This window comes from Halichoeres trimaculatus, unplaced genomic scaffold (genome assembly GCF_033239565.1).
Source record: "Halichoeres trimaculatus isolate MK-OKI-2021-1 unplaced genomic scaffold, fHalTri1.1 fHalTri1_scaffold_16, whole genome shotgun sequence".
Taxonomy (NCBI): domain Eukaryota; kingdom Metazoa; phylum Chordata; class Actinopteri; order Labriformes; family Labridae; genus Halichoeres; species Halichoeres trimaculatus.
Genome location: NW_027437194.1, coordinates 29,921,412 through 29,934,149, shown reverse-complemented (window position 1 = coordinate 29,934,149; position 12,738 = coordinate 29,921,412). Strand labels below are relative to the sequence as shown.

Sequence of the window (12,738 nt, the reverse complement as noted above, 5' to 3'; positions counted from 1 at the left end):
ATAAGAGGTCTAGTTTATTTTAAACTCTTTGGGCTGTAGATACGGACGCACAGGAACATTTTTATGACATTCAGGTTTGGTCCAACCATCATCACATTTTCAGATCTCAGGGTAGAGCTGTGGCAGATGGATACAGAGATAAACAAACACAGTATTAATGAATCATTGTAACTTCTGATAGCTCCTCGGGGAAGGCCAAATACGCCTGAAGGTTAATTGCAGTATGATTTATAATCTGTTATCTGCCTTAATATGAAAACTCCAGATCTCATTCTTCACCTTGCTGTAAAACCATTCTCCAATGACCTTCAAGCCATTCAACAAAACAGCCATCGATTTAACAACCTGTCAGCAAAAGAACTGGAACTCAACATGCAGTAAATCTCAAAGCTGGATATATGAAGATGCACAGCCTCACCTTCAGTGGAATGTCTAAATTTACCAGTCGCTGCTGTCTCATTCAGCTTCGTGAGCAGTCAGCCTTCTCGTCTCCGCCGTGTCAAACTGCTGAGTCAATGTTTGGCTGCATCTTTGGATAAACAATGACTTAATAATAAATAGAAAATACATATGACTGCCTTTAAAACACAGGATTAAATACATTTTATTACATATTTTTTGATGTGTGATCATTTTATGTATTTAAGCCTCTTTCCAATTTTCAGCTTTATCCAAATTGAAGCCATTGGACCATGATAGTAATCCTCTTATGTAACTAAAGTGATGATTGAGAGCTTGTCTCCTCTACTAATTGGGGCACTAAATCGAAGTTGAGATTTGACATAAGATTAAGTAAGCACATGCATGTAGGCACTGCGCGGCTGTCAGGCTACGTCGAGATGTGACGCCCTCACCCACGACAAGCTGAGCGCCACATGTAAGGTGCTTTTTCTCCCCTTTAGATGCAGAGTCTTGAATTAAATGGCTTGTTTCTTTCATTACTGTGCAGAGTCCCAGCAGTACAACATTAAAAGGTTAATCCCATTTCCACCTGACCTTTCCATTTTTTAATGCTGTCGCAGGCGGAGGATGAGGATTGGAGTATTTTGTGGTAGATTTATTTGGAGGATAGAATCATGAGGTTTACTGACTTTAAGAATGTTTTTTAAAAACTGCAGATAAATCCTGAGTCACTGCTCACCTGGGAGCACTGTGTATCCAGCAGGGTATATTTACTTTTGTTACAAATGACTGCGAAGCCTTGATCTCATTCTTTTTTTTCCTCATATCTTCTCATGCGCAGAAGAGACAGAGCCTGAGGAGAGTGAGGAACCGTTTGTTGCTCCCCCAGGGCTCGCCATCCCTCCTGATGTGGAACTTGTAAGTATTCAGGATCCAGATGAGTCACTGATGTTTATTTGTTTATTCACACTGAATCCCCATTAGTTATTACCCCAGTGACAACTCCTCTTCCATGGGTCAACATGAAAAAAAGGCAAAACTTGTAAGATCAGACAGCAGACACAAAACAGACGACCTGAAAGAAAATATATTTTCATGCCTTAAAGGGACTACGAGGAGTTTCTTAGTCACCTTGAAAAAGTCTCCATTGTAGATATATGCCTGATCGTAATCCACACTTTAAAATGAGATTATCAGCACCAATAATTAGTGATGGGTACAGAATTAGGTACTTTATAGGTACCGACCAAATTCTGTCAAAAGTACCGGGTATCGATTCATGTAAAACCAAAAGGTACCATGTTTAGGTACCTAAATGCATCGTTGTGACTGTGAGGGAGTGGAAGAAAAGGTGATTTTCCATGCTGGACATGAACACAGCATTGCAAGGTTATATATTGAAGAATGAATTTGTAATATTGAATTTTTTTAATATTTCATTATTAAACAAATCGATATTTTTTACCACATAAACACAAAAAAGTACCAAAACTTGGTACCATTGAGTACCGGTACCGATTGCCAGGTACCGGGCATCGGTACCGTATCGTTTCAAATGTTAAAGGTACCCATCCCTGCCAAAAATACAGGTTATTTTGAATTGCTACTTCTTAGCTTCCAGGTCGGGTCGACTGGATTGATTTATGGCACATCTATGGCAACACCACGCCGGCGGACGAAGTTTAGTAGAGAGAAGAGAAATCTGTGCTTTTCTCTGCTGAAAGCGATTTCTGTGATAAATTTTGTAGTGATGGTGGACACTGGAGCCTAACTGTCAGACAGAAAAAGGACAGAAGAGCATAAGAAAGAGAAACAGGAGAGAGATAGAGCACAAGCTAAAGGCTAACACAGGAGATAAACTGTTAGTGATAATGTTCATTCCAACCCACAGTCAGCAGTTATTCTGCAGTGGTCTGTTCAAACTTGAGAGTCTATCAATAAAATGAAGAGTGAGGTTATGTTAGCTCTGATTGGTAGATGACTGAAGGGACATAACCAGGATTCACTAATGTTACACATTACTTGACATGTCTCAGAGCACAGGGCTGCCAACTGTGCTCAATATAGACAGCTACTGAACTACAAACAAACTGTCAGTGTTTACTTGTAGTTCCGTTAGCATACAGATACGTTAGAGCACCGGCTGCCGATAGCACTACATATGGCCGGCTACTACAAACTGTTTCAAACCTTATCGCTACGTAAATGTACTGATAAATACCTTACCTCAACGCGTTGTATCCAGGATAAAGTTCTTGTGAGAATAAGCTGCAGTGTTACACAGCCCATTCAGCTATAGGCTCCTCCTCCACATGTTGCTGATGTGCAAAGTGTCAAAGAGATGTAACAGAAACACTCAGATGAACCCAGAGTTTCTTCTGACGCGGGTGATAAAAAAAACCCTCCAAGAATCAATTAAGAAATGAAAGTATATTTCTTTCTCTGTAAGAGTTAACAGACTTGTGGTTTTCACCAGGCTTAAACCTGATGCCACTATTGTGAATCCATTTAAGAATAAAGAGTTTAATGTTAAGTTCACTTATTAAGGTTTGATTGTCCCACACTTTGTGGACTTAGTAGAGCTGCTTAACATTTCTTTCCCACTTCATCCTCTGATGCGCTGTCATAGTGCAAACAAAGACATCGATAACCTACAAGATCAATGTGGCTGCAGTTGGTGGTGACAGGCTCTACATGTGCTGTCTAAGTGAGTGTAGAACTTTGTGATGGGAAATGCTTCCTCTATACTGATCTGAGAGCTTATTGGTGGAGATGTTAGATCAACCACAAAAGATCTGTTCAGTAGTTGATGCTCTCTCTTTGATTATTTTTCTTCTCTGAGGCTGAAAAAGTTGTCTAGAAAGTATTTGTCACAGATCAGAATATATTCTACACTCATACTGTTCCTGATAGTTTGAGTCCAAGCTGATCATAAGTTAAACCTTAAAGGAGCACAAAGTGACACAACAGAAACTTTTCGTGACAAGTCTGGTGTTAGGATCTCAAAATACCCTGTGTATGGATGTCAGGGCCTGACAGTCTAATTATATGACACATCGAAAATAGATAATGTCTTCAAATAGAGACTGTTTCTGTTTTTCCTTGTCATAACTTCTGACAATTGATTGGAGTAATTAAAGTTCTTCAGTTTGACAGGAACAGACCCCGCAGTCAAGTTAGAGCTGTTCATTTACATACAGCAACAAAGTCATGTGAAGACACAGCAAATACATTTATGTAAATCTAATACAGAGATGCTCACAGATGGCCTATAAATAGAGTGCTATTATCTGGCTTGTCAAACAGATGAGTTTAATTGGAACCACAGTTATCAGAGGCAGAGTAAAATCTGAAGAGGACAGTGTGAGGACCTGGTTCCCGGAGCTCATCACGACTCCCTCAAACAGCCTAAGCGGTGGACACTAAGTTTACACTTTCTGAAGACCAAAGCCTTTTTTACATTGAAATTCTGCCCCAGTGCTGCAGCTTCGCTGTCACATAGCCTTTGTACTTCAACTGTGAACCCCTCTGTGGCACCCTGCTGTGTGATTTTAACAAAGTGTTCCCAGCATTGCTGATGCACGAGAGGAACGGTGTGTAAACAAACAGTACCAGCTTTGCATACACATTCACACAGTGGTGTTCTGTCCTGTAGGGTCCCATGGAGACACTATGCAGCGTTGTTTTTGTTATTAAACGACAACAACCTGTTTTTTATATCCAAGATAGGACATTGACCAGCTAGAGCAAGGGTCTGCAACCTGTGGCTCTGGAGCCTCATGCGGCCCTTTGACTCCTTTGAAGTGGCTCCTTGTAGCTTAAAAAAATATTATTGAAGGAATAAAGAATGAATATTACCATTTTTATTAATTTATTTAAATTTTTGCAATATAGTAAAAAAAATATGTATAAAAAAAATTGAATTTTTTGGAATTTTTAAAATTTTTGCAAATTTATGGCACATAAAATAACTTAGACATCACATGAACAATTTTATTTAAAAAAAACAAAAAAAACCTTTTTCTTTTAGATGATTATTCACCAGATTTGTATAGAATTTTGTTCAGTTCATGGTCTTTATTATGGAGATAAAGTCGATTTTGTGGCTCCTGAATGGTTTTAATCCAGGTGAGCTGAGGCAAAATGGCTCCTTTGATAGTAAAGGTTGCAGACCCATGAGCTAGCAAAAAGGTCTTAGTACAAAACTCTGTCTTTAGAGCCCACCTCACCCCACCTGCGCATTTAGTCTTGCTGGGTGAACGTCAGCAATGCATTCCTGTGCCTGTTTGAAATGAAGGGCAAGGTGTTAAGTTTGTCATTTTTCTACGACGACTTTACTGTGAGCACAAATATTGATTTTATATTGATGCCACCATGCATCTTTTTCTTTGTCATATTTTTCCCCTTGCATATTCAGTTTAAAAGGCTGTTGTCACTTTAGTATTTGACTTTTCCCCTTTTTCTGCTTTGAACTATGAAGGCACTCTGAGGACCGTAGAAGTGATTTTGAAGTAGTTTCACTTTTAGATATTTGCCTGTTTATAATCCAGGTTTAGGTTAATCCATGATTGGTTAATTGTAATGATTTTATTTAGTATCTTTGGTCGGGTTGTAGCCAGAAAGTCCCTTTGGTGATCGTTGTGCCGGCTGGCATAGTTCAGCAGTGAAAAGTGAAGTGACTAAGTGAGAGGCAGGCTCTGTCCGTTTTCTTGACGAAAACAACTTCTTATATTAATTTTGTTGTAAAAGTGGACACTGGAAATAAATGTCAAAACAGAAATGGGAGGCCAGAGCAGAAGAAAGCTTAACAGGTTAGTGATAGAGTATGGGTTCAAACACAAGCTAAACTGTTAGTGCTAATGTTGATTCCAACCCACAGTCAGCAGTTATTCTGCAGTGGTCTGTTCAAACTTGAGAGTCAATAAAATGAAGAGTGAGGTTACGTTCGCTCTGCTTATTGAATATAAAAAACAAAGCTATTGTTTGAAACCCACAAAAGCACCTGTCTTCTATATTTTAATTTAGGCTAACTCACTTTTTACATCATCAACTCTTCATTTAGGCCTCAGCAGAAATGCATCAAACTATAAGAACAGATATAAAAACAGACCTCCATGTTTATAAATTATTCTTTATTCCATGATAACACTGAGCAACAAGTCATAGACTGAAATATTGAAAAGGCATTGCTGCAGTGTTGTTCTTTGTGGTGTGTTTGTGAACGACGGTCTTCCCTTAAGATCCAGCGCGTCCTCACTCCTCCTTTAGCAGCCGCTTCCTTATGCATGAGAAGACAGACAAGCTTTAATGTTTGTGTAGGCTATGTGCATATGCAGCATGTATCATCCAGGAGTATGAAACAGGCCCAACACCCGAGTGTATACGTGAGCCTTTTCATTTTCTTTTCATATGACAGGAAGTGACAAGCAGCTCCGGGAGAGCGGAGGAAAAAAGCACAAAGGCAGACCTCAAACAGGGATGTTGAATATAAATGTACATTTTCATGGTATATAATTAAGATTAGGGTGATGTAATGCTTTAGTCCTTTACAGTCATAGGTGGTATGAGTCATTTATTCATTCACCAAACTTTGAAGAAGAAATATGTTCACAAAGTCATTTAATGAAGTTTTTAGAAAGACTCTTACATCCAGTCATAAGAAAACTCAAGAGCAGCAACAGAAAACTGTAAGACACTTAGTTTTCCTTCATTTAGCATCTTTTGTGTTTTTAAAGGACATGGTTTAAACACAGTCAACTTTTTTACGCCCTGTCTTTAAGATGAGTCTCTTGATTATTCTGTCACACATTCCGTCTTTCTCACAACACATTGTATCATTTAGTATGCACAACTAACTTATTGGTTACTTATTTGTCTTGCTTGCAATAAATTTTGATTTACTTTGTTCATTTAAGATGTTTCTCCACTCCACCCCTTCAGTCCTGTGGGGTTTCTGTGAGCACACATGACTGCAGTCTCATTCCCTTATAAGGAGGTTTAAGTACAGACGTTTTTACTTATTAGCAAAAAGGAAACATGAAGAAAACACAAGTCAGTGAGACTCAGTGTTCCCAGACCAGATTTATACAAGTACTCAACAGGGCTGGCCGCTATGGCAAAAAAGTGTTATGGTTTTTTTTTCGTTCTTTTCATGAATGTGTTACCAGTAGTTTGGTAGTCTTAAAGTGATATTCTGGGATATGGCTATATGGGATATCGCGTCTCTTTGTCCTGGCAGACTACCTGTGTTTGTTTGTATCTGGCACTCCACGCGCAGACTGATACACAAAGCGGCGAGCGCCTTGTAGCCAGCTGTGGCTCTGCAGTGGAGGTAGTGCCGTTTTACGATACGATGAGAACTAGAGCCTTATTTAGCGGTGTTTTTGTGTGAAAGCAACTCGCTGAAAATTCTCTAAATAAAGCATGAATGCAGACCGATATCAGATTTTTTTGGTGGGAGTCTGTTTATTTGTGTTTTTGGTTCAAGTAAAATATGGCCCCGTCTGAGTGCAGAGGAAACCGGCAGAGGAGCAGGGAGGGGGTGTTTGGTGCGAGCGCTCTGGGCTTCTGCTGCACAAAATCACTGCTGTAGGGGTAATTTCTTCCTCAAACCTTGTGATAGGACCCAACTTGTTCCATACCGGAGTATCACTTTATAATGCCAAATTTGCATTTGCACACCTGTAAATAACAAGATGTTACTCGTGTTTTTAATTAAAAATGCTACACAGACCCACCAAGCTCAGCACACAGTCAGCTGCACATTCTAACAAAAGAAGAAAAACGTCCACATCTAGCTCCAGTCAAACAGTGTGCATTGAAATATTCTGGATATGCAGAATAAATTTACCTATTTTAAAACTTAAAAGCTGAAACTGAAAAGACTGGTTTTTGTTGAGTCCTACCCCTGATACTCAACTGTGAGAAATGTTGATTTTGACATGCCTGCCAACGTAGTTTGCGATGCAACGCTAACTAAAGCGCTGTAATTGTACTTTATTTCTGTAGTCTTCAAAAAGGAAACATAGTTCACCTTGATTGTAGCTGCTGACATTATCATAATTTGTGCATTCTGTTAGCTCTGCGAAGGCAATGAACCTGTTCTTTAACAAAGTCTACAGCAAAGCATCTAATCCTTTCTCCACATCTGAGGAGTTCTAGAGTAAATGTTGGACAAAAGCTCTGACTCATCATATGTCTAATAATCTACATTTAGGAGCAGATAAAAGAAGGGAGAGGGTGTTTTTCTTGTTGATCAAATCAACTTACTACTGCAATCCTGTTTGGCTGTTTAGATTAGCTATTAATGCGAGTTTAGACTGTCCTTGTACAACAAGAAGTTCTTGCTAGCTTGGAACTCATTAACATGTTTTAATGCCGGATGCTGGCGTCTGTTTGGACAGTGTCTGGAAAGGTAGTGTTTAATATGTCTTTCATCTTGACAGATCATGACAGAGATTGCTTTTCTTTTCCCATACTCCTGAGGTTATAACAATGATTAATCATTGAAAACACCCAAGGAGAACGATAATGAATGAATAATGGGCTGTTTCTTGTATCTGCTATTTCAACCCCATGTGTGTTTTTAAGATTTAATGTCCCATAAATGAACACAGAAGTGCCTGACATGAAAATGCTTTGAAACAGAATGGCTTTGGTTGGAAGGATCCATTGATAAACTGTATGTTACATGTAGCCACCAGGTTTACTCTCACCTGTGGTTCTGTTTTACCTTAGGTTTTTCTGAAATTAACATTAACTGATTTTTTTTTAAATCTATAACTTGGGAACAAAGTTAAACTGCGCCTTCTTTCAAGTGTTCACTTTCAAACTCTGATGCCTCTTTTTCCCTTTTTTTCTGTAGCCAGCAACCATCAAGACCCACAACATCATCGAGAAAACTGCCAACTTTGTCTGTCAGCAGGGGGCTCAGTTTGAAATAGTCCTGAAAGCAAAGCAGGCTGGGAACTCCCAGTTTGACTTTCTCCGCTTTGACCATTACTTGAACCCCTATTACAAACACATCCTGCGAGCCATGAAGGAAGGTCGATACAACCTTCCCTCTGCTGGCAAGCAAGAGCCGACACAGGGTGAGTTATAGAGAGCAGCTATTGAATCTGCAGGGGTGCCATGTCCACGCATGAACAATATATTCGCAAAATCAATACGTGTCATGTTCTTTAGTCAATGCAGAAATGTCAGATCTCTATGGGGGAAGACAAACGTGAATACAGTGAGGAAAAATACACTGGAAGATCTTTTCATTCACATATTTCCCACTTTTCTTTCTTTCTTTCTTTCTTTCTTTCTTTCTTTCTTTCTTTCTTTCTTTCTTTCTTTCTTTCTTCCTCTCTTTTTTTCACTAGAGTCCAACTCTGATTCAGATGACGATGGCGATGGCAGCTACCTTCATCCCAGCCTGTTTGCTCCTAAAAAGTGCTCTCGGCTGGAGGAGCTGGTAAAGGTAATGTCAATAGTGAGCCCACTCAGTGTGAAGCTCAATTATGTTTTGAGTGTATGTGGCATATCAAACTGGCAGGGGACCGCTGCTCTTTACGGGAATTACTCTTCCACCCTGTGCCAGTGTCTGTCACTGTATTCTCTAATAACTGTATTCTGCTCCCTCGTCTTCGTGCTGTTACAGTTCTTTGTTAATGCTTTCATGTGCCGTGTCAGGACAGCCATTAGTCTTTGGCAGAGCCACCAGAATGGAAGACTGTCTTTTTAAAGAAGTATAATGAGCCTCTTTTAGTAACAAGCTATTTTACAGTTGCCTCCTGTCAAGACAGATTTTCTTTTTAAATCAATCCTGTTCGTTTTCTACCAATTACGCACATTTCATGGGGTTAACTCTTCTGTATGTCACTTGAGGAAGACATGGAACCTTGTGGAATAATGCTTACAGATTGTACTCCATAATATGGGTTTCAGCCTGAAAGTGAGTCTATAATTGAGGGTACATAGTATTATGGGGTATACTGATCAATAAATATTACTATAAAGCAATGACCAATTTACAGTGGGTCATTTAGCTGATATTTCAATTTTATTTAATACAGAAAGTTAACAGCTTCCATCATGTATTTACAGTTGGATTTGCAGAATTTGCGGTTTTTGGTGTTGTCTGATTTCTTAAATGTCAAATTGCTCTTCAAAATTAACATTGAATACATGTTTGTGTTTATTATCTTCAGTATTATTTGTTCAAAACAATCATTAAAACATGACAAAGGTGTATTAAAAACTATTTTAATAATTTATATTCATAAAATAATTCACTTTTTCTGTGTCCGAGACATCTGCTATAAACTATGTTACCCACTGAGAAAAAACCTATAAATCAGCAATGGTTTTCTCCAAAGTCACATGACTTCAATCAACCTTGAAGAAAGTGTGTCATGTTTCAGCTCCTCCTCATCAATATTTCATCAGAATGATTGTCTGTACATGGGGCGCATTAACTGTTCACCAACTGTGTTACCAACATTTTCTGCTGTTCTTACTATAGACGTTATAAAGACCAAACTGTGAAGAAAATGAGCAGAAATATGAGCTGATGGAGGTCAGGTGGTGCCATGTTCAAGGTCTGCAGTTAGCACAAGGACCAAAAAATGACCATAACACGGTTGACAAAATAATAATGCTCCAACTTTTGTTTTTATTACTTAAATATTTAAGAATTCATTAGAGCTTAAGCTTGCCAACTAATGAATTTAGTACATTCTGGGTAAATACTTTGCAAACAAATAGAATATAATGTTAAAAAAGCACTTTTTTTTTTTTTTTACTTTTTTTGTATACCTGAAATATTCCCCTAATTATAGAATCACTCCTGAAGAAGCTTTCAACAATCGTTGTATGTATTATTTTATTACTGTAAAATGGTTTTCTTTTCCTGGTTCTATGTGATAGGTGCAAATGACGCTGTCTCAGTTTCTTAGGCCATTCCTGCACAAAATCTACCAGTAGTGCCATGTATTGCCCTTATTATTTTACAGCCTCTGAAAGTTATAGACCCGGACCATCCTCTGGCAGCACTTGTACGAAAAGCCAAACAGGAGAGAAACGGCACCGAAGCAGCAGAGGAAGCCAAACCTGAGGAAGTGGCAGATCCCCCTGCACCCACCACTCAAGTGCAGTACAGTGCGGACCGTGAGTAAAGCCCTTTTTTCTCCTACAACAAAAGTCATGTGAAATTTATGAACACTATTTTTGTGTTCATCACACGTCAGCTCTGGTGTGCTTTATTTTGTTCAGTCTTTACTTTTTCATTTCCCTCCATTTTTCTCCTGCCTAGTAGTTTTGAGCTTGTTTCTCTACCACTGAGCACAGTAATGGTTTTATTTATTTAAAAAGCCTTCCTGTCTTTGGGTCTGACTGTTTTCTTTTTCCTTAGAGCTTTGTTTACCATGAAAACCTGGCATTTAACTTCCCCCTCGTGGACCACTTTGTACTGCTGGTGTTTTGTCACTGCTGGTCGCTCAATACTGCTCCTTAGTTCTTTATGCTGACCCTATTCTAGTATTGATGCACAGGAACTTTCAACGCCTTTAAGCAAAAGTTCTGTTGAATTTTAGAGGTTCTGGGGCACACTGAAGGACTTAACCTGAACAAGCTCATAGGAGCACATTGTGTAGTTAACTGAGTTCTGATTTGGGCCAAACTCTAATTCTCATTGGGTAGATTAGATATGTCATGGGCCTGACTTGACAAATCATTGATAGATGATGGTGCCCTCTGGATGACCTTAATGATGAAGTGCCTGTCTCTCCACATCCATCTCTATGCTTGGGTCATGCAGGGGCGGCATTCAAGGCCATGTTTGATTTATTAGAGATTTAACAGATATTAAAATGAGGGGCATAATAAAACAAGGTTCTTTTTTTAAGTATAAGTACTCTTAATACTTTATTCTTGTGAGTTTAGAAATGTTCTTTTTTTCTTTTTGTTATTAGCATTCCTGTCTTTTAATAATAACGCAGTCATACTCATTTTTTTATGCTCAAGGTTTCCAAAAATACATGCTAAGAAAAAAGTATACTACTAATCTTCAAATCAACAATAATTGCTGCCATAAAAAGTCACAATATTCGAAGTGACTTCTCTCTGTTCCTCATACCCACCTCAGACTCTCTGTTTCAATGAACTTAAATTCAACAGGATACCTTAAGAAGAACTACAGTGACTATTTATGCATTGCAGCAGTCAATATGATCTATGCAGTACTTGATAGACTTGGCCATCACGGGCCTTTCCAGGAGTTTATTTGACCTGCAGGTCCAGGAACTTTTTGTTCCTGGTACAACCTTCTCAAAAACCACATCTGGCCCGTAGTTTGTCTGGGTTTCAACCACAGGCGAACATCCTGGGTTAAACTCAGGCCAGTGGTAAATGGAGGAAAAAAAATAAAAGTAATTGCAACACACAACAACACCAGCAGAGGACAGTGAGATGACAACATTATGAGATTACTTTAGATCAGTGGTTTTTACAGTAGGGACCGCCAGGGAGTGCAAGGGGGCCTCAGAAAATTTGAGGGAAGGGAACAAATAGAATTTATTTTACTTTTGTTAATATTTAGTTTTTTTTTGTTTGTTTGTATTTTTCTTTTTTTAGTAACCAACTGTCCTGAACATATAAAACGTAAAGTGCTGGGTTCACATGTTTTCAATTGTACCTAACCGCGTGTCATATGACAGCTGCAACTTCTGTATGAGGATGTCATGATCTGTTCCAACCTGGCTGTTTGTGCCTATGATTAAGGTATTTAAAAAGCTGAACTGAACTTGAGGCTCTTTCTCTGTCTAACTACTGACTACATGTCAAAAAGGAGTATCCCACCTTGGCAACACAAACTGGAATACCAGGAGCTGACAGAGACACATTCACACTATCAGGCTCAGAGAACAGCACTGTTTAGGAGGTACTAAACCAGGTTGATCACAACTGTGAGTGACGTTTTTGAGGACAGAAGGTGAAAAAAAATCACAAAATTCTCAAACATCTGAACCTTTTTTCTGAAACGCTGCAGCCCCCGTTGTCGTTTAAACAGCAAGCCGTTTTCTGAGGAAACGCTGGCGCCATGCTCTGCTTTGCACACATTCATACAACAGTACAACAGTACAACAGTTCAACAGTAGCGTTGTTGCTATCGTTGAGGTCTTCCATGTTGAGCTTGTGCTGCTGAATCTGCTGAATCTGCTGACTGTCTTTACCAAAATGAGCATCTGTTGCTGCACTTCTGCTCTTAGCATTCACCAATACACCAGATGATGAACACCACCAGGGCCTCTGTTCCTCAAAAAAGTTTGGAAAAAGTTCCTGCAGGCAAAAAGC

General features: G+C 39.0%; 1 protein-coding gene across 2 annotated transcripts in view; it reads left to right on the top strand.

The window, feature by feature from the left end:
- sfswap (splicing factor SWAP) overlaps positions 1-12,738 on the top strand; it is a 96,399-nt gene that overhangs the window by 13,158 nt on the left and 70,503 nt on the right. For both annotated transcript variants that reach the window (XM_074690408.1, XM_074690409.1), the window contains exons 4-7: positions 1,244-1,320; positions 8,267-8,492; positions 8,769-8,866; positions 10,401-10,554. In XM_074690408.1, the coding sequence (XP_074546509.1) occupies positions 1,244-1,320; positions 8,267-8,492; positions 8,769-8,866; positions 10,401-10,554 (555 nt within the window). The remainder of the gene's footprint in view (positions 1-1,243; positions 1,321-8,266; positions 8,493-8,768; positions 8,867-10,400; positions 10,555-12,738) is intronic.